Genomic DNA, 27375 nt, shown 5'->3' on the forward strand with positions numbered 1-27375 from the left:
CCAAATTGGACGCGTACATGTAGCTTCTTCATCTGCCGAGCACAAGGCGTCGTAGCTGCCGTTGTTTGCGTCCGGACAGACGCAAAGCTTCTTATTGCTATCCCATACTTCCACGTTTTCGTAAACATCAGGATTTAGCAGACTTTCGTCTGATCTTCCCGTCAACTGTAAACTGTTGAAATATATATTCTACAGAAATTACGTACCAAGCATCAAAAATTATTTCATCACTTTTACAAAATCACATAGATTTATATGAATATATGCTTTGAAGGCATATACATTTTTAAAATTTCCTAACTGAAAGTCATAAAATAGTTTAATATACTGACTTCATTTTATTGCAAATAATTAAAGAAATTTAAGATGCTTTTATAAAGGAATCTAATGAGTATGGCAACACAGAATTATATATTAATCGGACAGTAATCATGTCAAAACGTTTCTCCATCATAAAATTAGTTAAAGGCCTAGAATTTGGCAGTGGGCCAAGGGATTTCTGTCTTCACCAGCACAGTTGGGGGCTAATGACCATCACAGTATGGTTCCAATAAACAAGGGTCATTGTTTATTGGAGAGACAGTCTACCTTACAAGTGTATGAATTAGTGAGAAGGGAAACAATGTAATTTATTTTAAATTAATGAATAATTTATAACATTTAAAGTTATGCTATTTTTTGCATTTTTATGTAAAGAAAAATATTGTTGATCAAACACAATAATAAAATTATCAGAAACTTATTTTCACAATAATGAAATAACGAGAAACTTACTTAAAGAAATATGCAAGTTTTTATTTTTTCAAATTATGTCTGGAGAATTGTGATATTTCAGAAAAATGTAACTTTCACTCATTTAAAGCTTGCAGAGTACTGTAAATAACATTTGTCTAAAATTGAAAACAGAATGTGCATTTCAAAGTTACAAAGCAAAGCATGAAAAAAAGTCACTTTTGGCAACATACTGAAAATGAAAATCAAGTATAGATGGAACACATTGATTTTATATTATATGGTTTGTCAGCACAAAGAAGTTTTCACTATACTTGTGTTTTATGATCATTATTATTTTCAGTATTATTACTGTATCTTTTATCATCCTATATGTAATATAATAATAATGATAATAATAATAATAATAACAATAATTGTGATTATTTTTTATTATTATTATAATCATTACTATAACATTAAAGTAATAGTTATTATCATCTATATAATATCAAAATAATAATTATTTTTATTATCATTCCACATTCACTGAAGAAAAATTAATTTCTTTCAACTCCACTGCACACATCTTCATGGTCTAGTTGGGGTCCCTGCTGTGCTAATTGCCCTCTAATCTGTTACTGTTACATAATCGCTGATAAGCAGCAGATAAGATGGGAGTTGTATATTGGATTTGGGGGGGGGGGGGTACACTTATATAGTAGTGAATCTAGGCCTTTAAGCATGAAATAAGCATATCAACAAAACCCATATTTATATAAACATGAACTAAAATAACGCCTGAAAAAAGTATTAAAGAAACATGAAGCTTTACCCCCATGAATATGCAAATGCGTGAGGGTAAAAGTATCTACTCCACCACCAATAGCCATAATAGGTTTCGACAGGTTCAGAATAGGTTGAACCGCGAAGAACTGTGTCATCTCTAAAGTCGCCGTTGAAATTTCCACAAAGACCTTCAATTTGTTCGAAATCTGATGGTGTTGGTGTCACGTAAACGTTCACCATGTAATTAAAGTAGGACATTATATACACATATACATGCATTCGCCTCGGAAGGATTATCTGCAAATCAAGAAAAGAATCCTTAATTGGGAGTTGTTTTTCTTTTTATTTACTTGCGTTTTTTTTTCCTGACTTTGTTCGTAAACTAATACAAATATTTGAATATTTCATAACAATAACGTTCTATGAGTATACATCTGTCCTACAAATATGTGAATATCTGCCTTAAAACCCTGACTGGTTTTTAACCTTCTGACTTCGTTTAAGGTCTCATTTATAGGCTTTTACACATTTTCTCATCGAAGTTTGTAAGCAATAAAGAATTTCTACCTTTGAAACAAAGGTTAAAGAAAAATGTTATCTCGGTATAACGCAGGTTGTATTTCTAAACTGCAAGCATGTAGCTTAGTAATAACGTGTACCAACGCGAATGGCTTAGTTTACACCTTTTCAAACGAGGATGGCTCATTGTCAACTTGCCCTAATATACGTATCTTAATGTCCACTTGTACAAAATTTTGCAGATGGCTACTTTTTTTTAATTTGTCTCATTGTGAGTATCCGCTTGTTATTGAGAACAGCACATTTATCAGTCATGCTTCTCTAATCAGTTTAATAGAACATCGAAACGATATGTTATAAGCATTACCTGATAATATGTGGACCATAATTTATATACTTTCAATATTCCATCTTTAGCTGACAAGTAGCTCGTGAGATGCCCAACACAGTGGCTGATGGAAATCACGTCCCCACCAGCACGTACTGTTACAGCACAGGAACACGTAGCCCAGCGATTACAAGGGGCGGTGACTGTTTGAACCTTTTATATGTAGTTCAGCCTCATTATATTTAAGTACAGTTAACAATCTCTTTACGTAGAAAATCAATATAAATATGAATCAATAAAATTTACGTAATCACAGAATAATCAACTATCATGAACATAGGACGAAGCAAAATGATGAACAAGCAAACTCGATGAATTGGTATCCCCCGCCGAAAGGGTTTGTGGTGAGGAATGGCAAAAAGATATATCCGGCAAAAAGTTACGGATGTTAATAAGAAGCAAATAATTTCATTAGTCAAAATCAATTTAACAGAAAACAAATGTTTAATTAAAGAGTACATAATAAATGTATGATACTTTGATCCTGACTTAAGAATTTATTTTGAATGGGATATGCTTACTGTAATAAGCTTAGCTTTTAAAATTAAATGCAGTTAATTGAAATGTGAGCTTGAAGTTTAACTGGAATGAAATATTGTCTTTGAGTGGTTTGGCACCAGGTGTTGCTGTTTTACATGTACATTTGTACATAAAAGATCAGATGTCCTTAAGAGAACACAGGTTAGATATCTTGAAACGGCTGAGGGCAAGGTTTGTGCAGTCACAACTTAACATGTTGAAGGTTTGAACATTTAAAAAAAAAAGGAATGGAAATATATATATCTATATATAGATATATGTATATATTTATTATTTTAGGGGGTGGGGGTGCAGGGGAATGGGAGAGGAAACAAAATTTCACATGTTGATTATAAATATTGATTGAAAATTAAAAATTAAAAAAAAAAAAGGTAAAAGGGTGAAGTTGGAGTGGGGGGGGGGGACAGAGGATGCATGATCAGTGGTGGGCATGACTGGATGGGGAAGTGAGGTGGGGGAATGGTACAACTTGGAAGGTTTGAAAAAATCTAAAATAAGAAATGAAAAAAAATATAAAAAAATTTTGGAAAGGGGGGGAGGGGGGTTGGGAGGGGGGTTGGGAGGGGGTGTGACCAAGGCAAGAGGGTGACCAGGTGTGGGTGCGCAACTTCATATGTTTATAATAAATGTTCACAGAAAAGAATGAAAGAAATTTAATGAAATTCTGCCAAATGGTAAGTTTGTAATGTACAAATATGTGGATTTTTAGACAATTAAAGGGCAATAACTCTGAAGTTACAAAAAGAAATCCTTACAAAATTGTCTGTACACAACCACATTATAGTGCTCTAAATTATGTTAAAGTTTCATAGTTCTAGGTCAAATATGTCAAAAGTTATGATGCAGAAATTGGCATATCTATAGATCTATAGTACCCTATATAGTTAACACTAGAAACTTCTAAGGGCCATAACTCTGGTGTTACTTGGGCAATCTGTCTGAAACTTGATGGGCCCCAAGAACTCATTGTGGTGAACATGTATATGAAGTTTGTTTGAAAGAAATCTAAAATAAGGAATGAATTTTTTTTTTTTTTTTGGGTGGGGGAGGGGGGGGGGTCAGGGGATAAGGGGGGAGGTGTGTGATCAAGGTAAGGGGGTGACCAGGTGTGGGTATACAAATTCACATGTTTACAATAAATGTTCATGGAAAAGAATGAAAGAAATTTAATGAAATTGTACCAAATGGTAAGTTTGTTATGTACAAATATGTGGATTTTTATACAATTAAAGGGCAATAACTCTTAATTTACAAATAAATCCAAAAGAAATTGTGTGTACACAACCACATTATGGTGATCTAAATTCTGTTTAAGTTTCATAGTTCTAGGTCAAATATATCAAAAGTTATGATGCAGAAATTGCCATAATTATAGTACCCTAGGCTATATAGTTAACACTAGAAACTTCTAAGGGCCATAACTCTGGTGTTACTTGGGCAATCTGACTGAAACTTGACGGGCCGCAAGATCTCATTGTGGTGAACATGTATATGAAGTTTTAAATAAATATTCCCAACCATTTCCTAGATATGGCTCCGGACGGACGGACGGACGGAAAGACGGAAGGACGGACGGACGGACGGAAAGACGGACGGACGGACGGACGGACGACGCCAAAACTATATCCCTCCGACTTTCGTCGGGGGATAATAACAGTTTGATTAATCAATTAATTGATAGAGTCAAACCATTTCTAACAGTAACTAACGGACATTAAAGCATAATAATTTCATCTATATCGGAAACGTTTACGTTAACGTTTATTTATTAATAACATTATGTATAAAATCATGAAATGACATCTTGGTTCTCCTAAAGTAAAAAAAAATAATTAAAAAATAGCAATTACACAACAAAGAAATGATGTGAAAGCCAAGGACTGATTTATTCAATATCTTGATTTATAATAAAATGTGCATAGTAAAACAAACCTCAATCGGAAGTGATTTATGACGAAGCAATAAAAACTCTTCTAACAGCTGATTTGAATACCATCTGAATAAAGAAAAATGAAATGTTCACACATTTTACAAACGTTTTAACGACCACTTGGTTTTAAGAGGGTTCTAAGACAATATCAAAAAAACATCACATGAATACATTACATCTATACAGTTTCACCTGCCTAAGCAGTCATCAGAACATTCAAAAAGAAACTGACTTGTATCACTATGTACACATGTATCAAATACGCAAGTTCTAACTTACAAGAAACGAGAAAATCTTACCTTTGGTCAAACGTGTATATGTACGGGTCAACAAATGAATAGCAGCCCAAGTGTCTCGTGTAGTAGTTCTCATACACTCTTACCTACCATTTAAGAAAGTTACAGGTTATTCTAGTACGAAAGTGTGTGAGTGCGAATCCTTAAATATGAAACCGTAATATGACATAAAAATATGAACGTTATAATATAGAATATGAAAAAATCTGCAATTAATTTTCGGTACACATTTGTCTATAATCTACATACGCATTATAGAGAATTCTTTGGGTTTTAAGTAATGCTAAGTGTATGGTGCGTTATGGTTAATATCAGAGTTCATTCTAAGTTTTCTTTGTGTCGGCTTTTAAAAATACATGACACGAAAGAGCTCCAACCTCCGACTAGAATCGTAGTGTTACTTAATATACTAGTATTATAATACAATAAACGAGCAAAGCGACCAGACACCTCGACGTTTTAGAAAGCAGATAATTTTGATTTAAAAAGATTTCAGAGGCTTTATAGATTTACAACCATCAGAAGTATATATTAATTCCCAAACGCTGCATATGATGTCTAAACCGATTTATAGTTAATGTATACATATATTAAGAGGAGTTTATGCCCGTTTTCCATATCCAGTATCTAATTTGTCTTAATTCTTTAAATAAAATTTATGTAGTATGATAAAAAAAGAAAAGTGTTGTCAGTTCCATACCCTAATGCTTGCTAACGGGGTATTCCAGAATGGCTTAGAATTTCCCACAGCTGCAAGCTTAAGAACAAGGCGAAAATACCGATGAAGTCGATACCAACGGTTATTCTTTGTAGTTATAGTGATGTTCGTAATTGTACTTTTGGAAGTTACGTGTCCTATTGTCCCTTGCATAGCACCATCTAGTTTCCCACCACAAGTATCGCTGTGGATAACTGCTATGGATGAGTCATAGCACCTGTACGAATCGTGCAGATTGTACACTACGAATCGAAGAAAGCAATCCTGTGAACCTGCTGGACAGCCAAAAGGTACATTGAGAAAAACGGTGAATGTGACCTCTTTTCCTCTCGTCATTGAAAGGTAATTTGCCGATACCTGTGATTAAATAAACAGTGTTAATACTTTTGAACGCAAATTAAGTTTCCAGTTAATGATTCAATTTCTCTTTGTAAAACATATTTCAAATCTCAATGTAGTTGAAACTTTTACACAATTTGCTTTTTTCTATGAAACGAAAACTAGACATCCCAGTGATTTTATAAGAACATATAGATCTGTTATTTTTTTTACAAAGAGTACCCACACTGATTTAGTTAAGGTAGTGGAACTGTAATGATAATCCACAAATTACGTTTTCGCCTTGTACGACTTTGTCATTCGTGTTTAAACGTAAATGTATATATTTCGAACCAATGTAATGGAATACGTAGAACTTATTGATAGACATTTCTTACGCATTGTCGTGATGGAAACTGGTAAAATGTGTTTAACTATGATACGACTAAAATCCTATTGGATAACGCTCTCTCTTTTTCGCTGCTCGGTGTCTGTTAAAAGTTCAAATACAAAATATTTCTGCAATGTCTAGCCGTGCGACTAAAAGGGAACATGTAAATAAATGGGAAAATGGTTTGGAAAATCTACATTTATTTTACCATGCGGAACTCTGTTGAATGCCAAACTATAAGCCATTCAATATGTAATATTCACTTGATAGATCCGCTTTATATGTCTGAGTAGGATTATTCTATGGTAGCAGGAAAACTCGCCAACGAAAAAAAAAAACTCGCATTTTTGTAACACGCTGTTTAGTTGCACTTACTTCAGACATTTTTTAAAATGACTCGCCTTAGAATTCAATTTATTTTAGTTAATAATGAATAGTTTCGTTTATTGTAAGAAACATACGTCAAAAGGGATTAGACTTCCACTTGTTTCGTTTGCTAGTTCTGTTGTACCAGCTCTATCAAACACCACCGCAAAACATGTTACCTGTCATTAAAAAGACAATTTGATTTAGAAAATTGAAAGGAAAGTCTAAGTCATTATTTTTTCATTTATAATCGTGAATTTCTACCAACGCAATAAGATATCAACATTCATTTTCAATGTATCTTAATTAACTGATAATTAAAACTTCTAAATGTATCTTAATTAACTGATAATTAAAACTTCTATTTAATTTTTATCATATATTACAATCTATTATGATATTGATATCAAATGAAACAAATCAGAGTTAAAATCATTGTAAGTTTACCAAGCTGAAAGAAATATGGAACCTCTGAATGTCCAACGTGTTTGACGATGATCACAACGGTAATACGAAACGTATGACATCTTATTAAGAAAATAGTTATTAATTTTGATAAGTCATAATAAAATATTAGTAAACGATGTTTAATTCTAACGTACGAGATCATTTACGTTTGTATAATCTAAGACATACAAACAAGTACAGTCTTGAATTAATCAGGAAATTTTATAATTACCTCCTGGCCAAAGAACTGTGACTGTAAATGATTATTTACAGCATCAGCAAACATGTCATCTGTAAAGACAGATGTCGAAGCTTGTGTCGAGCTTAATATCCCTGTATCATAAACCTCCAGTTCACTGATGTACCTTAAATAAATTCTTAATGTATGTCCAACACTACGGCAAATGGCCATACATTTTACATGTACTTCTGATTAAACCTGTCTATGACCATACCTATATATAGTACATAGAAAACATATCAAATTCCTCTTTAATGATTTATTTTAGTTTACATATTGTTTGGAACAATATACCTTATTTTATTCACGTGTTTCAAGATATAGCCAATTACACAAGTATACAGGATATCTTGTCTTATGATGTTCAACATTAACGTTTATCAAATGGTTAGCCGGCGAGGGCATTCTATTTCAACAAAATACATTCTATTCTAGAATAAACGAAATGCGCATTAAAATATATTCATACTTAGATTACCTTTTCAAAACTATTTGACAACAGTATTCTTTATACCATTTGATTCTGTATTTCAATCCGTCTGCAATGTTAAACACACATCTGAAGTAGGCTAAATGCTGTCCATTAGCAATGTCCTGACCAGTTTCAATCTTAACAATGCCGAAAACTACAAATGCATAGTACTTATGTGTCATAATTATACAGCTATCCCAGACGCTAGTCTTTGTTACCTTTGCCTTACTGACTATTATTAGCTACGACTGACTTTTTAAAAGGTCATGCCCCCAATATTATTATCTTATACTGATTATAACATCTAAAATTTCACAAATTAATAATCCGTTTTCTTGTCTTTCGGAATCGTGGAGACATTTTACTGCCTCATGGCAATGATAGACTGCTGCTAGGATAATTAACAAAATCTATAAGAAGTTTTTAGTCACACGCAAGTACATTTACCTGCTTTAAACGCGTTATTCAATAGGTAACAGAAAATGTGACAAATATTTAATGTATTACCGTTATTGGTACAAGTGACATTATTGTCCCAGTTTCCCGACGACAGACATGTAATGTAAGATTTATCAGCAATGTAGCCAGGATCGCAATTCACAGATGCTTGTGCTCTATATGTTGAATTGTTACTGTCAACAAGAATTATATTGCCGTTACCGATATATGGTACCTCTCCACAATCTGAAAAGAGCCATACAAGTTGATATCCTTCCACGTTAAATTCGTCTGTTTCATAATACGAGCAATAGACTCTCTTCTATGCTTCTGTTACACTGCATCAGAGCATTAACTTATACTTCTAATCACACTTTGGTTAAACAAATTGACTGTGTTCTATGAGTGGATTTTGTCCTTATTTTCATCATACTGATCAATATCAGAAATAATTATAGAGAAAATAAAAATAGTGAAAATAGTCATATATCAAATAGTCATTTTTAACATATTCATGTCATTCATAACTTCTAACGAAAGTTACCAGATGCATTATTTACTTCACAAAAATTGTATGTTTACAAGTTTACACAAACAAAATACTTGTATAAACAAATTTTTGAGCAGTGTATTTCGAACGAGTCGCTTTTTATCTATTTTATCAGTGTTGATGAAAAATAACATTTTCATGTATGTTAAAATTATTTTTAGTTTAATGACATTCATTAACTATAATTGAGTTGATTATCGGTGATACCAACAAGCAGTAGATAATATTTGCAAGCTATTCAATCTGTCTACATTTTGTGTTCAATATCTTAAAAGCCTGTGATACAAAGTAAGGTAATATGATACCCTTAGGATAACATGTTGCATTTTCCCAGTCTCCAGTTTCTTGACACAGAAATACTGTTAATGTTGCATCAAAGCCCGATTCACACTGAAGCATGGCCTCTGCGCCATAACCTGTATCCGATGTGTCCGCTAGGGTCACTGTTCCATACTGAATAATTTGTGGGTCTCCACAATCTACGAAAAATCAGTAATCAATTATTTCCATCAAACAGATTTAGAAAGTTTCTTTTTTGTATTGTGTATAACGTATGTATATAGTGGATGCATTGATATTATCTTGACCATCTACTCTAAATTACAGCCTTAAGACATCTTACAATACAAAGGCGGTCGCTTTGGCATTAGCTGTTTGAAGTGATTCTGCCTTATTTTTTGCCATTCAGCTTAATGTTTTGAAATGAATCAGATTTACTTTTTGCATAACTGAGTTATGTCAAAAAATGGTTACTAGTATTTCATCTTGTAATAGATTACCTATTGGTTCACATGAGGCTTCTTCCCATTCACCCGTTGATGTACAGTTCACAGTCAGCGGTACAGCTTCAAAACCTTGGTTGCAACGCACTACCGCTAGAGCTCCGTAAGAGGTATTACTGGGATCTATTAGTTCAACGACCCCTTCGGATATATTACTTGTAACTGTACCACAATCTGCAACATATATCATAAAAAAGTTAAACTAAAGGACTGTTCATTGGACTTTTTGAATGTGACTCGTGAACGAAATCGTTTCGTATAAACAAATTATCCAGACTGACGACGATTTAACTTAAGGAGTACAAAATTCAGAAATACTTTGAGTTCAAGAGGTTTTTGAAACGGTTGAATAGGGTCAAACTTGAAATTGAAACTACGCTTTTAAAAGGATAATAATTAACCAGTAATACGAGATTATTCTTATTATTAGTTATATGTAGTTATTTACAATATACTTATACATAGTAACATCATGTATTTTCAAGTTATTCTTAGAGTTATTCTTAATCATTAATTTCAATTTTAACCTCAAAGAACTATTAAATTTAACAAATACTTGAAAGAAGTAAAATTTTATTTTAAAATGTTGTGCTATGCACAAAGTTATCTGACCATATAAGTTAAAAAATTGAACTTTAGACATATCATTGAATACGAAAGTTAAGCTAGAACTGTCATACAAGTTAAAGCTACATCTCATCATTGTTAAACAGTCTTTTGATTTACAAACGTCACCATAGCGTGTAATTGTCAACATAAAGACTAATTTGAGTTTACAACTGACAAACGTATGCCTGTTCTTTTAATTGTTAGAATTAAGGCTGCTAATTTACCAATAGGTTCACAACTTGCAAACGTTTCCCAATCCTCCCAGTCCCCTGTGTCGAGGCATGTTAGAACTGTTGTGTTTGTTTCAAACCCTCTGTCACATAGAACGTAAGCCAGTGCTCCATATAGATTGTCATTTTCGTCCTGAAGTTGCACAACTCCATGAGTGATATTGGGAACGGGCCCGCAATCTAAAAAAGAAGAAAACTTATTTTTTTCTCATATTATTGACTAAAGTTTTAGAAATGTCAATACCTCTACGCCTGCTGCCATATAAATGGCATTATCTCGTTTAAAAGTGCAAAACATTTATTGATAACTTTTTTAAGTTTTAGCTCATATCTCAGTTATTACTCATCATAACGAAATGATACTTCACACACCTTTATACAATAATAGCACCAAGTAGACGACATTGGTCCCAATTCTTGCGTTCATATTTTAAACTAATGAAATTATACCCATTTTGTACTTAGCCATATTTTTTTTTCTCTTTGTTTTTCAACAATGTTTTCGCGATTGTCGGCGAGTTATTATCTCAGTTACTAGTACTATAAATCACAAATAAATGAAAGTTCAAACATATCTAAGCCATAATAATATCAAATCATTAACAGCTTCCATAACTCTTGCTTTTTTATTACCCTTTTTATACAAATAAGATTTCAAACTACTGTGTCTTTGACTTTCTTGAATACAAATGGAAGAAGGAATATAGAAATGATGTTTATACATTTGTGCGATCTGTCTGCTACTATCTCCTACACCCCCACACACCCAATCCAACTAAAAGCAAGTATCTTTTTTTTTCTTGATATTGGTTAAGTATTCCTCCATTTGCACCCCCATATATTACTCATCTCTCCAGCCCACCAACACTCACACTTCCCCACCCACTCACCACTCTTTCACTTTTAATTCCTTGTGTTTCTTGATATTGTGACCTCGTATTACGCCACCTCCCCTTCTCTTAATATCACGTCCCATGATCTTCAACCAACTCCCCCCCCCCCCCCCCCCACACACGGCACCTTTAACACACGTTCCTTTTTAAACTTTGATACATTTTTACTTTTACTTTATGCTGCTTCTCAGTATTGTTTCTCAGTAATGTTTCTTACTTAACCATACCACTAAACATCCCATACTAAAAAGTAACACCCTTCCACCCCACTCCCCCTACTTTCGAAATGTACTCTTGTTCAACTTTTTATCTTTTGCGACACGCATCGTTGTCTGTTGACAATACTCACAAGATGGATATTTCCTTAAATTTCTTAATACTATTCTATTTCGAAATGTAATTACATATAAATTGTTTAAAAGAATATGAAAAATCAGAACATCAGGTATTTATCAATGATCAAGATATATGCATAAGAAAATTGGTCAAGTGTACATGAAAAGTAGTGACGACAAAACGTATTGTATAAACAAGCTAACCAGTCAGTTATTTTCGACATTGAAATTGCACAGTGCAATTAGATATCTCAACATGCATGCACAGCCCATTTAAATAGATGTCATAGAAAATAAATTTGGCACGAAAACCGGAATATGCTATAAATAAACATTGCCTAAGATATGGAATCAAACCGTTTAATTTTCAAAAATTTAATAAGAAATGTTTTTTTTTTGTTTTTTTTTCATACTCTAGAAATGCGATTGAATATTGATTTTTTGAGATGAACACCTATGGAATAATAAAATTAGATGATATAAAGCTATAAAATACTAGTATGCCATATCTGCTTCTAAAATTGTGGTTTCTGTTAAAAAGATGTGTTCAATGAAAATGGGTCTAAAATGAAATTAGGGTTAAAGTAAATAGTATTTTAATTCTTAAATACTGAAAAGAAACACATTTCAGTAGCAATATCAATATATACAGTTTTATGTAGAAACTTTATACTTCTCACTACAGAAGATTTGGATCAAATATTAAAAATGTACTGGAGTTATATGGGAAGGACAATATAAGGATGTTTAAATATTACCTGTAACAAAACATGCATAAATCAGAACTATTCCTTTTAGAACTTTTGCTGATTTTATATATTCCATCGTAGTACATTTCTAAATCGGATCAGTAAAATATTTAAGACAAAATGGTCTTTTTGTTAATTTTTTTTAATAGTTTTAATACACCGTATCTCTATCTGTCTGAACATAAGTTATGATACAAATGCTTTATTATCCTATTTTAAGTATATGAATGACTTTTATAGTAAAGCTTTAGATAAACAAGGTTTTAAACAAAATGCATTGAATTTCTATCATTATTAACAAAATAAAGCATTTATCAAAGTTTTATTGTGTAATTGAATATGTATAGATACATTTGGTTTTTTTTAGACTATATGTAATTAGGCTTTTTAAATACTTTTTATGAATGGCTCCTGGCTTTTTTTAACACTAAGATCCTTTTGAAGTTTAGAGACAATAACTGTAATAGAGAAATGGCGCATAATTGCGGATTCAAACAGAAGTAAGACATTTTTGCTCTACTGAGGTATTTTCTTCTATTGCTTTGCGTTTCTTGTCTTTTGTTTGTTCTTTTTTTTTTTTTTTTTTTTTAAATTGAAAATATGATATTTTAAATTCATAAACCAACACAGTCTTGTCAAAACATGTTTTGCTTTAATACGCTTCTTCAGTTAAAGACTGAAACAACATGCTTCAAAATAATCAAATCATGACTTAAGTATTATTCTCTTTCTTAAATATTATACATAAGCGCTTGACGTTAGTTTTAACTGTGTTTCATACTTAAAAATTTTAGGTACTATCTCTATATAACTATTATGGCAACACTTATGTATTTTATATATACATTTTGCTTTGTCTGTTCGTCCGCCCGTCCGTTTGTGTACAGATATAAGTATTTGCACAACCGTCATGAATTGTATATAGATATTATCAATATTAGGAGTGGCACATATGGGTTTTGTTTTAGCTCATCTCACCACAAAGTGTTCATAGTGAGCTATTGTGGTAGCACTCTGTCCGTGGTCCGTCTTCGTCAGTCGATCACAATGTCACTGCTAATAGTCTATAGGTCACCATTTTAGCCCAACAAATTGAAACATAATTAGAATGCGCGTCATCTTGGCTCAAACACTAGGTAATAATGAGTCAGATCATAGAAAAAGTCTTGTTACACGCTAGGGGACGCATATAGCCAAAGTCTTTTCTTTAAAGGTTAAAGGTCAGTAATTCAAATCCTTCTTTGTTTCATATTAAAAATACATCTTTAAGTCGTCTTTACGTATATTTATAGAACACCACTTTTTCATACACCTATTTTTTTCATGAAAGTTCTTTTATAGAGTAACAAACTTTAAAATAAAAAGAAAATAGGGGGTTGAATAGGTCCTAGTGAAATGCCAGTCAGTTGTGATCTGCTACCCTGAATGGCACATATTTGCTCTTGTCCGCACAATAATACCCTACTTTCGGTTTCGATCTGCAAAACTTGACATATGGGATGTATAAACAAGAAAACTTTCTTAATTCGTGCAGATGTTTTCTAGCAGTGAAAACGTGTATTTGCGCAAAAAAAAAATGGGAAAATAAGGATCTATTTACTTTGGATTTCTTTCGACTACACCACGGAAGCACATTTTTAATCCGAATGACTGGCCTTATTACTGTATCGGTTGTTTTCATGAGTATTTGAATTTTTGGGAAATTATTGAAATAAATCTAATGGCTTAGCCGTTGATTAAAGTTTTGAAAATATCAGCAAGATGACAGAATTATCCAAGTGTGCATACACGCTGTAGAGTGCACTAACCTTAAAACCAAGAACAACTGTTTTCGAAAATTGATATTCCTGACAGTATCTTTTGCGTATCTTCTACAGAAAAGTTGGCTGCACTGATCACTGATCGTAACTTAATTGAGTTTAATAGAATATACTATGAAACACACCGGAAGAAGTTCACATTATATTGTAGATCAATGAAGAAACTGATGAACACGTACAATTAAATAAACAATGTATGTTATCAGATCAAGTTTTAACTAACTATATTATATTTTACCCTTTCGCTGCCTACAAGACGGGTATACCCGTCCCACTTCTATGTCAACCTATTTGCCTACAAGACGGGGTTACCCGTCAAGGGATTTCCCGACATTCCAATCTATAAACTATGCAAACGACGTCACGGGAATTTATCCCAGAGCAACCAATCATATAAAAAGAATGATTTCCATCAATGTTTGCTGTTCTATTTTAAGAATACTTTACACATAAAAGCCAATAATGACCTAAGTGACCTGGTAAATTTCCACATTTCATTTCAAAATCATGGTGGACGGCGATTCAACTGCAGGGTAAAGTAGACAAAACAACTGCAATATTCCCTCTAAACGTCGAAGATTCGATAAGGAAATTAAATCCTTTATATTGCAGTGTTTTCTAAATACAAATTTACAAGCCAAGCAGATTCTTCCAAAAATTATAGCCGTTTACAGTGATTCTTCCCCATGTAGCCCCTTCTTTGTCTACATGCAGGACGGGTATACCCGTCTCACATTTATGTCAGCATATTTCAAACTAAAACAAGATATTTTTGAGAATAAATTTGTTGATCTGTATCATTTTTTTTTATTTTTATTTTTCTTTCTAAAATTATAGGTTTTGTATACTTTCTGTGAACAATAAAGCCTCTAAACTATTCTGTCATTATATGATGATAACTAAGGTGATTTTCAGGAAAGTGCATTGGCAAATACAGTGTACATAATGTAATCGGTGCTCGGCAGCGAAAGGGTTAAATGCACTGTAAAGAGAAGTACAATTTAACGAAATGTATCAAATTTGTTTTGTAGTTGGTATTGTTACATTAAAAGCATGTGATATATGGGATATATTGTTACATATTTCGATATAGATTTTGATATACGAGTAAAACAGAAGCCCATCAAGTGAATCACTAGAGAAATTCGGTGAGTACACGTGTTTGGTTCTCTTCGAATTATTAATTGATAAACTTGCTATGAGACATTGTTTATCATTTGGGGTTATCAGAGTCGCTCAGTAGATTGGCAATGGTGATAGTGCGGATATACAATGCAAAAACGCGGAGGATACGATGCGATGGCGCAATGATACGATGCGAAAACACGAAAACACGACTTGGACGCGATATCAGTATCACACTTACAGATAGTGTTTCCGCGTTTTCGCATATTTCTATTGTACCATCGCCTCATATTACGATGTGACGAAGAGAAAGAGCGATATCGCATTATTGTACTATTGTAATATCGTCTTGGCTTCGTTTGTTTTTAGTTTTTCAGTTTGAACATTTAGTTTTTCAGTTTGAACATTTAGTTTTTCAGTTTGAACATTTCGGTTTGGGTGGTTCTAATACTCCTACTTTCATGCCTTTGGGTATTGTATAATCACTCTTTGATATGGCGCGTGCTTCTTATTTTTTTCCTTTGGCAGTTTCTGTGATAGGCAGGCTCTGTAAGCTCAGATCACCATTCTATATTCCAGTTTGTTTAGTTCTGCCCATTGCTGTCTTGTTTAGGGCACTAATTGAGGATCATACGACGCTTTTATTAGAATTACACATTAGTCACCGTAATAAATAGTGTATCAATGAAGTTGCCATGTGCGCCGCCGTATGAACAAATCTTCGGATGTCTCTACATTGTTGTTTTGGTACTTGTATGTGTAATATTGACTTCTGTTCAACCATGCATTTCTACTACCGTCCATGAACAGGCTCAATAAAACTGAGCCTGCAACATTTTAATTTTTGACATATTGGGCGACCTGTGAAGTTTTTTATTTCATCATCATAGCAGTGTTGTTTGCGCCGTGTGGCGGCCGTAAAAGTCTCCCCGTACATTTAGTTAGACCTAATATACTTCGATCTTTTCAGGTCGGTCAGCAATACTTTTATGTTGTGTTATTAGTACTTTTTAGTTTTTCAGCTTAAATATTTCCTTTTACATTGTAGATGGTTCCAATCCAATACTCCTATTTTCATAGCTTGGGGTATTGTATAATCACCAACTGGATAGGATGCGTGCTTTTTAATGCTGTCTTTTTGGCAGTTTCTGTGATATGTAGGCTCTGTAACCTCAGCAACCCATTCTAGATTCCAGTTTGTTTAGTTCCGCCCATTGTTTTCTCGTATAAAGAAAGCATTTTATTTTAACTGGGCACCATATGCCGCTTTTCATGTAATTAAACACTAGTGTATCATTGAAAGTTCCATGTGCACCGCCGTCTGAACACATCTTTGCATGTCTCTAAATTGTTTTTGGTACTTTTAACATGTAGAAATGTTGAGGATTGCCAGAGGGCGTAGAGTGTAGCAGGCATTTCCACTACCGTGTATGAACAGGCTCAATCAAACCGAGCATGCAACGTTTTCATTTTGTCGCGTTGAGCGGCCTGTAGAGTTTCCATTTTTTATATTTTCGGTTAAACAGCTGAACACATCTATGCTTTGCATGCCTCTAGTGTATACCATCAAATATTCTAGACAGACTCTAATATTTTTTATCAGAAGTTGAGAAAATTCTTAATTCGTTATTTTTTTCTTACAATCCGTCTTTATAAAGCGGTTTAGACCTTTTTAAAATCAAGTAGCCAGTTAAAAAGTTTTATTATTCACGCAAGTAAGATTTTGTTCCTGTAGAAACAGAAAGCATGCATAATTATGTTACAGAGTTATTTAAAAGAATTACCTAGATAGTCTTTATATGAGAAGCCATCCAAGACTGGATCAAATTCTTGACGTATAAACTGCTATACAAGTAGAAACATAGTGTAGGTGGGCCGGTGGTCTAGTGGTAACACGCTTGACTGTCAATCCATAGGTCCGGGGTTCGAATTCCGGTCCAGACACTGGAAATATCTGAAATGCTCTTGAGACACTCCAAACCAACTAAGAGGCATATACTGGTTCTTTTCAAGAAAGACGACCTTGCGTGTATTCGCAAAGAGCTAGGCTAAGTTAGGCGGACAGACCTGTATCTAAAAAAGGATTTCTCTCTACCTATTATGGGAGCTTTATCTCACTCTGTCCCTCTGGTCAAATCGCTCTGTGTCTACTAGTAGAGGATGAATTTCGCGCCCTGTTTGGCTGCCTTTTCTATATGTAAAGCGCCCTTGAACGTGTTTATCAAGGGGCGCTATTTAAATCTGGTATAATAATAATAGTATCAGTGTCTAATAGTATGTAGATTGTTTAAACTTGTTTTTTTTCGGAAGTCATTGTTCATCCATTTGAATTAAAACTATGTTTAAAGAGTTAAACACCCGGGACGTGTTCTTCCTCCCCCTCTGTAAAGCTGAATTGTGCAATATATGTTATTGTGTCAATTTAGTGTACAAGTCTGGCATCCCTTGCTGAACATTTCTGTTTCCTTACATATGTATGTAAAACAATTTGCCCGGGTTAAGCTGCATTCCATTTTCAATGAAAAAAAGACCGTCTTAGGAAACAAAATGATTTGCTGGAAAAACCAGTTAAAGGAAATTCCTTGATCATATCCCACATAAGCGAATGAGTTTAGAATTATAACAACATAATATTCGTATAGATAGAAATAATGTTTGCAGTGCCGAAGCCAGACACAAATTTAACCAAGGCAATATAGGGGTCCGGGGGCATGGCCCCTGGCAATTAATTTCCCCTAGGACGTCTCTAGTGCGTTCTGGAGCACTCTCAGACTGTTTTATATCACAGTAAAAATCATCCTTTTTGCCCTATTTATCACAGTTACTAATATTTTAAGAAATAAATAAATTGATAACAAGGATAATTGGGGATTTATCTTAGTATTATAATTTTATGGTCGGGTACAATTTTTAGCTCGACTATTCAAAGAATAGGTAGAGCTATTGAACACGCCCATGCGTCGGCGTCCGCGTCTGCATCTGTGTCGGCGTCGGCGTCACGATTTGGTTTAGTTTTTGTGTGTAAGCTGGTATCTCAGTAACCACTTGTGGGAATGGATTGAAACTCCACACACTTGTTCACTGTGATGATCTTACATGCAGTGCGCAGGTTTCATGACTCTACTTTGCGTTTTTACAAACTTAGGCCTCTTTTTCGACTTAGCTGTCTATGGTTAAGGTTTTGTATGTAAGTTTGTATCTCAGTACCCACTAATAGGAATGGATTGAAACTTCACACACTTGTTCACTGATATGATTTTAGGTCACTTCTCAGCCAACTTGGCGGTGGGGAATGGGAACCCGACCCTGGATCCGGGCTAGGATTTCTGCCTCACCATGTCTCAATGATGTCTTGAGGCAAATGACATTCTGACATATTCCTTATGATATTAATATTTTTTCTTACTTTTATAACTGAATTTTTCATCAGTGTGATAAGCTTACTGTTTACACTTTTCTGGCTCCTCAAATTATAACCGAGGCAACTGCCTCGGTTTGCCTCAGAGTGGCTACTGCGTTTTGATCTTTTACCGCCAAACCGATTAATTTTTGCTGTAATCGGGTTGCTACTATATCATAAAAGAGCTGTTAGCTTTCTATCTGGCAAATAAATTAGGATCTGATTGGAAAAAAACTACTTATTATATAATGGGAATTCACCATGTTTTCATTCACTTTGCAACCGAAACCCAATCCTAAAAAGCTGAAAAATATGAATAAAAGTCTATAATCAACAAACAAGCAAATTTCGTTATAATTCAGGAAAATCTTGACAAAAGCAAATTGATTTCTTTATCCTGCAATATCGTTTACTAAGAAAAAAATCAGAAATAATTCTATATCCACCACTGAATACCCTAAAAAGCGATATATGCAAGTTAATTAAATGAAAATCGTTCACATATACTTTGTGTCTTTTTTAAATATTGGCAGACGATGTGGTCGTAAAAGGAATAAAATGATATCATTGCGTATTTAGATTTTGTTGAGATCTCAATACGTTATTAAAGACATGTTATATTCTACATTTTTGAGGAATTTTATAAATGTACTACTTGTAATATGAAAGCTGTTTGAAAAGAAATATTACCCAGATGCGTTAGAAGTTTCGATTAATGTTTAAATACTATATCTGCTACATACGTGTAGATAAAAGTTTGTTTGATCTGTTTGCCTCCAAACCTTTAAATATGTACCCTCATCGCGTCGTGACTATATGATAATAGTTTCTTTAGTTACCTTTTATTCATAAAACTTCTAATTAGCATAATGCTGCATAGACTGACTACCGTCCCTATGTTTGTTCTGTCATATTTCTCTTATATAAATGTTCTTCATTAACAGTGGAAGTTACTCCAGCGAGTAGTTTCTGTATTGCCCCTGGCTCTAAACATAGGTCTGAATGGTCAGATAAAATGTGCTATTTATAAGAGGCTTAAAATTCAATTATAGACCGCTTGCAATATTAACATAAAACAACCATGCAGCCAAGGAGCAAGCTAAATGCTGCATAATCTTCTACTTTTACCTAGTATGATCTGTTTTGTGTTGTTCAAGTTGTGCCGGGAGGTTTAGGTTCCTTGTTGACTAGCGCTGGTCTTAGTATAGAAAATTGTTTCTTTCTAATACAACGAATTCATGACATTTTACCAGGATATGGTAGGTGTACCTTTACACTCTTTGACTGATGGGTCAGTCAGTAAACAGTTTAAATATATCAGGGGTAATTTCAGGAATGATTATTCATTGCTCGTTTGTAAACTGCTAGAATTTCCTTGTAAATATACAGTATATTTACAGATACATAATATTCCAATAGTTAAAGGTACAGGTTGAAGTATCTGCCTCGAGAAGCTCTGCCGAGTTACCGCATAAACGGTTATCCGAGGGCAAAGTAATTCCATCCGGAACCTTCTACCAGTGACAGATTCTTTTTCTTGAAAACCGTATTCCATAAATGATAGAAGAAAGGGAAATAAACAGAATGCTTTTCTTTTAGCACTATTGAATTATATTAGCGCATTTACGCATTATTTTATCAAGTATAGCACGAGAGTCATTTTCAGCAGAGGCACGAACATGAGAAAATTCCTTGATGCATTAGAAATCGAGGCATGAGAAGTACTCGGACAGATTTAAGAAGACTTGATAGTTTGATAACAAAAGGTTAAATGTACTTAAATCTGATCTTATAAATGTTTAAATGGATAAGCCACAAGACAAGGGCAACGAGTATCCTATGAATATGATCACAAAAATGGTTAAATGAATAGCTGCTAGGGATATCTGATACAATTGTGAACTTGTAAGTTGTTAATTGGATACACCTCATCATTAGGGCAACGAAGATCCCTGGTATGATTGTGATATACTTATAAGTGGTTAAATGGTTAACCCTCAAGACTGTGGCAACGAAGATCAAAGATATGATTGTGATCTTATAAATGGTTTAATAGACAATCGCAGAACTATAACAACGATGATCAAAGATATGACCGTGATCTTCTATATGGTTAAATGGATAACACCCAGAACTATGGCTACAATGATCAATGATATGATTGTGATCTTGTATATGGTTCAATGGATAATATGCAGAACTATGGCAACGATGATCAATAATATGACTGTGATCTTGTATATAGTTCAATGGATAATACACAGAACTATGGCAACGATGATCAATGATGTGATTGTGATCTTGTATATAGTTCAATGGATAATACGCAGAACTATGGCAACGATGAACAATGATATGACTGTGATCTTCTACATGTATATGGTTAAATGGATAATACGCAGAACTATGGCAACGATGATCAAAGATATGACCGTGATCTTCTATATGGTTAAATGGATAACACCCAGAACTATTGCAACGATGAACAATGATATGACTGTGATCTTTTATATGGTTCAATGGATAAGACGAAGAACTATAGCAACGATGATCAATGATATGACTGTGATCTTGTATATTGTCAAATGGATAATACGTAGAACTAAGGCAACGATGATCAATGATATGACCGTGATCTTGTATATTGTTAAATGGATAATACGCAGAACTATGGCAACGATGATCAAAGATATGACCGTGATCTTGTATATTGTTAAATTGATAATACGCAGAACTATGGCAACGATGATCAATGATATGACCGTGATCTTGTATATTGTTAAATGGATAATACGCAGAACTATGGCAACGATGATCAAAGATATGACCGTGATCTTGTATATTGTTAAATGGATAATACGCAGAACTATGGCAACGATGATCAATGATATGACTGTGATCTTGTATATTGTTAAATGGATTATACGCAGAACTATAGCAAAGATGATCAATGATATGACTGTGATCTTGTATATAGTTAAATGGATAACCCAGAGGACTATGACAACGAAGATCATAAAATTGAACATGACTTAAAAAAGTGACAGACTCTTGTCTATAACATAAGTTGCAATGTACTTTGATTGGGTGAAATTTAAAAAAAAAATGTCAGTTTCCAACAAACAACATAAATAGAGTACCAAGTTTGAATAAAGCCATGATCCCAAAGGATCAGAAAATGTAACAACACTGAATCCAAGTACAGGGAGACTTTTTACAGCTGAGACAAGTTGACAAGGAATATTCACCTGACAATGCATTTTTGTGATATGAACTTGCGTTATGTTCAAATAAAATTCAAACAGCTGTAGTAAAGTTATGTCAAAGATATATGGATAAACAAAAGAACGACCGTAAGCTAGGTTCCTTCAAAATGGCGGGCCCGAATAAAAATGCAGAAGATAGGAAAATAAGCTTTTATTCAACCATTTAAATAGTACTATAATAGGTGCTTGTAAGAAGTCAAATTAAATACAGTGTAAAAGTAATAATGTTCATGTAAGTACTGTCATTTTGACGAATGTGCTTACGATATTAGTTATATGTACACTTAAAACAAAACATTATACGTCATTGTTACAATATATATTATAAACATTTTAAAACACGTATGTGTTCAAGAAGAGACATGATTAACATAAACTTAACATATCTAAGGCACTATCAACACAAAATTATTCTGTAGCAACACAAACTGATGAAAATTGAAAAGTAGATGCAAAATAGATTAATTAGGCTTAAGCATACAATACACTCTAAGACACCAGCTCAGTTGATCTGTGATTTGTTTGAAATTATGAACAAAGCAGCCATTTAAACTCAGTCTGGCAGTTATGGTAATAACTTACTTAAATTCAATGGCGATTTAGTTAATGGTCCAACTTTAACAATATTTGCATATTATTTAGTAAGTCTTAGAACTATATTTTCCAGCTTGGTCTTGAGGAAACTTCATGTTGTGGTGAACAGACAGTTTATAATCAAAACAAAAATATAAGTAGAAAAACATAAGTTTTTTAAAACATTTTTCTTCCACATTTTTAGCAGCACAGTCAGATAAATAAGGATGACGTTAACAATAAATTGATAGTATGTAGGTTAATCATATATATGATTTATGTATGTAATTTTAGGAAGACTTTATTCCTTGTCCAATAAACAAATGATGCATTTGTGACCTAATTGGTAAGATATCTTGACACACCTATTTTCCATCAATGTTATTTTAATCTAGACGAAGTAACTGCTAAATGCTTCATTCACCCCATCTCCTCATCACCATCAGATATATACTCTGCTGCCATTTTCCTCCCTTTCGTTCGTCCCAAATGATGTTCAACAACTGCGACATCACTTCCTTTTCTAAACCAGAATCTCATTTTCGACGGTCCTAAAGAAGTTTCTACCAATGGTGCTAACGTTCTACAAAAACATATCAATAATACTGGTGTACAAATACCTATATTCTTTTTAACATTTGATAATTAATAAGATATAAACGTCAGAACTGAAATAAAAAGGCAATCATACTTCATATGTAGTACTAATTATAAATGACGCTATCGTCGGATCATTCTAATACCTTTGCTTTTAAAAACAATAACACATCTCAACGAATAAGTGTAAATGCTTAAAGTGACCTTGTTGATCCTTTTTGTATTTATATCTTATCTTACTATATGATGAACATATCTGGGTAGTGTGAAAGATTCTATTGTATGAATTTAATAATTCACCAAGACAGAACTTGTTAGACCGTATGAATTTTCGAAGTAATTTGTTCTTTATCGACGTATCTAACGGTATCAAATACTCAAGATGTCTTTGTAGTACTGATACCTTAATCAATAACGATATCAACAAACTGACAGTAGATGAAGAAATACTAATAGGAAATCATTAAAACGCAATAAAAAATATCATAACATACGCAAACTACTTTTAATCTTCAAACAGCTCCAAATTAAGACTCAAAACTTCGAGCTGGAAATATACACATACCTCTTCTTTTTAGCCTTGATCTTTAAATAAATAATGACGGCTAGTGCCACAGCTATAGCAAGGATGGCCCCACCTACAGAACTCATAATTATGATCAGATTATTCTTGTTTGTATCATCCGTTTCATTACACCCTGTGAAATCATAAAAATACAATCGTTTTAGATAAACATATTTTTACAACTGATTTTGAAACTGTGTGTTTCTATTCTGACCTGCAGTTGTACCGGATGATTGTGAAATTATCTTGAAGGTTGTAAAATAAGGATATTTCTGAAAGATTAAAATGTCACTTTTAGATTTCGCACATAATTTCAAAAATTAGATATAGCATTAACCAGTTATCGAGTAGAAGCCACATGGAGTTCATCGTATAATTTGTCGCCAATATCTGTCGAATATTATTACCAAGTGTTTTTGTCTCGTGAGAATCTACAGATGCTTAATGTACAATCAAACCTACCGTCTGTCCAAACGAAAAGATTCTGTGCTGTGTCACATTTGGCACAAGAACTGCCGGTCAGATAGGTACCAGAACTGTAACATGTAGCCGCAATGTAGCAGAAACCTGTCTGAAATGTAAGTAAAATATAATCACACCTACTCAAAAGAGACAATGACTTATACTACATTGTATATGTAAAGAAGATATTTTTGTGGATTTGAAATTAAATATCTTGACATTTCAGTCAATTTGTAACGTGATCTCATAGCATGAATTTTTATTTAGTGTTGAAGATATTTTGGAATTGGTTACTCCACACCAGGACAATACGTCAGTAGTTTATAGCGAGTAAGATCACCTGTCACGTTCGCCAGGTTGTCACAAAATAGAACAATCAGGGACTCGATGGCCTTACAGTATTGATTTTAAATTTCGGTCCGTTAAATCATGTTATCACATGTTTGACGTCGCGGAAGTAAAATAAGGCCATTACATAAATTTGATAATACACTAGTGTATTAAAGCTTTGACGTTGATGTGTTTATTTATAGGAGACGTTGATCGAACTTACTTGGTCAATATAAGGTACAGAAAGCAGAAATTATGATGTTTCAACAGGAAGAACTTACATGTGATAAAAAGAATATGACACTTGTGTCTTCCTACATTAAATTTATTCACTTCGTTGAATAGAATTGATAAACTGCTCGGCAGTGGCTCGCAGTTTATTATTTCATTCAACTCGTTTAATAAATTCAATATGAAAAGACACTCATGTAGAATCCTCTATGTAAATCCTAATACCGGTACCATAATGGTTATTGCCTTAATTCCTGACTCCTTCGTACAGTCATGTAAGTTATCTAGCGATCTCAACAGGCTATGACTTCGGCAACTTTCATATTTTATACAATATTGTAAAAATATCATCTGATTCCACGTTTATTTTAAACACTGAAAAGCATTAAATTATTTCGTAATGCAGTAGATATTTTCCTTATAGATTCCGCTAGTGAGTCCGAGGGAGATGTAGATGAAAAGGAACGGGATATATATGCTATGACGTGGTATAATGAAGAGTGAGTCGCGTAACTGCATAGGTAGAGAGAAGCAGTTGATGTGAGTTGAAGATGTAGACAAGGAAGAATAAAGATACAAAGTTGACTTTTACAAGTGTTTTAATAATTCTGTTTATTTTGATACGAAAACAAAATGAGAATCTTGGTATAAACACTTTTCAGCTGCGATACACGCTTTCAGCAATTGTTTCAAGAGTATAGAAAGAGACTATTACACAAATGCTGAAATGCTAACCGGACCGTGTTAAGAGTTTTGAAGAAGTAAAATTTTCCTCTCTGATCATTATTCAAGCCGCAGTGATTCTTAATTATTTATTCATTATTTGTTAGCGAGCATAAGCATTTTAAGGTGTCTGATTCATTAAAATTATTAAAAACAGTAAAAGTTACGTAGTACCTAACCCTAACCATAACTAAGCAGGTGCTTGTTGTAGAAATAATTGTTAAATCCTCTATAAATTACATAAGATCCCTTAGCTTCAAGGACAGATATGCAGAGTTACAGCTTCAGTTAGAAAGACAAAGGCTTAACATGAATACATTGTAGTTCAAAGACATCGCCTTAACAAAAATTCAACAAAAACGATCAGCAAGTATAAGAAACAAAATCAAAAATATCCTTTGGAAGCTAAAAACGCAATCAAGTAAATAACTGATTCGGTTTGGTTATGTTCATAAAAGGAAATGAAATGTGCAACACACCCAACTTCCCACTAGCATCTGCTTAAGAGAAAGTATATAATAGAACAACAATTGCATAGATTCAACGATCCCAAAGTACCATAAAATATACTGCTGAGTACTGGGAGAATTTTTACAGCCGCAACACGGAAGTTAAGCTGAGCATAATTAGCTGCATGGCATAGTTAAAAACAATGAGCCAGTTGTTCAATAACTGAAACGGTTGAACTCATTATATATATCATTTGATATTCATGAAAGAACTCAGTGGTTTAACGAGAGACATTCACATCATCTAAGACATATGTTCCTCAAGACAGGACGCGTTTCATTGCTCAAGATATATAGGCGTAGGCATATCCCATGGTAATACATCATTTTGTCTAGTGTTTCGAGACTCGTCGACAATTTAGGTCCTATGAAGACCTACATATAACAAATATCTTGACAATAATACATGGCAGAATACTGAAGAATAAAGTAAAGATATACGTAGAAAGATACCTTCAAAGTGACTATTGTTTCGTTATCGGCATTTTTCTGAGTTTGTTGGCAGGTAGTGTCCAGTATCACAACAGTCTGTTGCGCACCAAAATGTGTACCATCGTTGCTGACGGATATTCCAATCATCTTGGCGATCTCCTCCGTCGTGTTAGTAGCGTTTTGGGAAGAATTTGTCTCAAGAATCGGTGCGTAGAGTTCATTGTAATTCAGATAACTGCAATCGACTTCGTACTCGTCTGTCAAGTTAAATATTCCGTCTGTTCCTGCCTTAATATTTATAAATAAATTCGTAAATACTTTTTGTCAGCAAATATAAGATTACTTATAACGTAATGGTAATGAAGCAACCGGTACTCATATATAAAACATTATGCATTGCTTCAAGATGCGAACACATACTTTCGAATGGTTTGTCCTACTTTAAGTTATCTAAACGTTATTCGGCGAATAATATACATGAGTTTTTATATCTTACATCAGACTCCTTAGGCCTGACCTTTCAAATCTTACTGAACAGGTAAGGACGCTTTTGTAATGAATACAGTAAAATCTTTCATATTCGCGGAAAGCTAACTTATGTGGATTCCTTAGTTGCATCAATCCACAAAA

General features: G+C 33.5%; 2 protein-coding genes across 2 annotated transcripts in view; one reads left to right on the top strand and one right to left on the bottom strand.

Annotated features, from left to right (window-relative positions):
- The window catches only part of LOC128558230 (gamma-tubulin complex component 3-like), a 93161-nt gene extending 72668 nt beyond the window's left edge, over positions 1–20493 (top strand). Inside the window, exon 27 of the mRNA XM_053547108.1 lies at positions 20311–20493. Coding sequence (XP_053403083.1) covers positions 20311–20493 — 183 coding nt within the window. The remainder of the gene's footprint in view (positions 1–20310) is intronic.
- A 1966-nt stretch (positions 20494–22459) lies between these two features.
- Positions 22460–27052, bottom strand: LOC128558527 (uncharacterized). The gene is made up of 4 exons (XM_053548109.1): positions 26767–27052; positions 24521–24629; positions 24059–24191; positions 22460–23479 (listed from the first exon to the last, which is right to left on the bottom strand). The coding sequence occupies exons 1-4, from the start codon at positions 26890–26892 to the stop codon at positions 23317–23319; spliced, it is 531 nt and encodes a 176-aa protein (XP_053404084.1). The 5' UTR covers positions 26893–27052; the 3' UTR covers positions 22460–23316.
- Positions 27053–27375: the final 323 nt, after the last annotated feature.

This window comes from Mercenaria mercenaria, chromosome 7, assembly GCF_021730395.1.
Source record: "Mercenaria mercenaria strain notata chromosome 7, MADL_Memer_1, whole genome shotgun sequence".
Lineage (NCBI taxonomy): Eukaryota > Metazoa > Mollusca > Bivalvia > Venerida > Veneridae > Mercenaria > Mercenaria mercenaria.

Bases quoted from the DNA above. Each gene is read 5' to 3' on its own strand.
- LOC128558527 (XM_053548109.1), bottom strand. From the start codon at position 26,892: ATGATTGGAATATCCGTCAGCAACGATGGTACACATTTTGGTGCGCAA. The intron at 24,630-26,766 runs GTATCTTTCTAC...CTTACATTTCAG, and splicing joins AAACAATAGTCACTTTGAAG to ACAGGTTTCTGCTACATTGC. The intron at 24,192-24,520 runs GTAGGTTTGATT...ATGATTTCACAG, and splicing joins TCTTTTCGTTTGGACAGACG to GGTGTAATGAAACGGATGAT.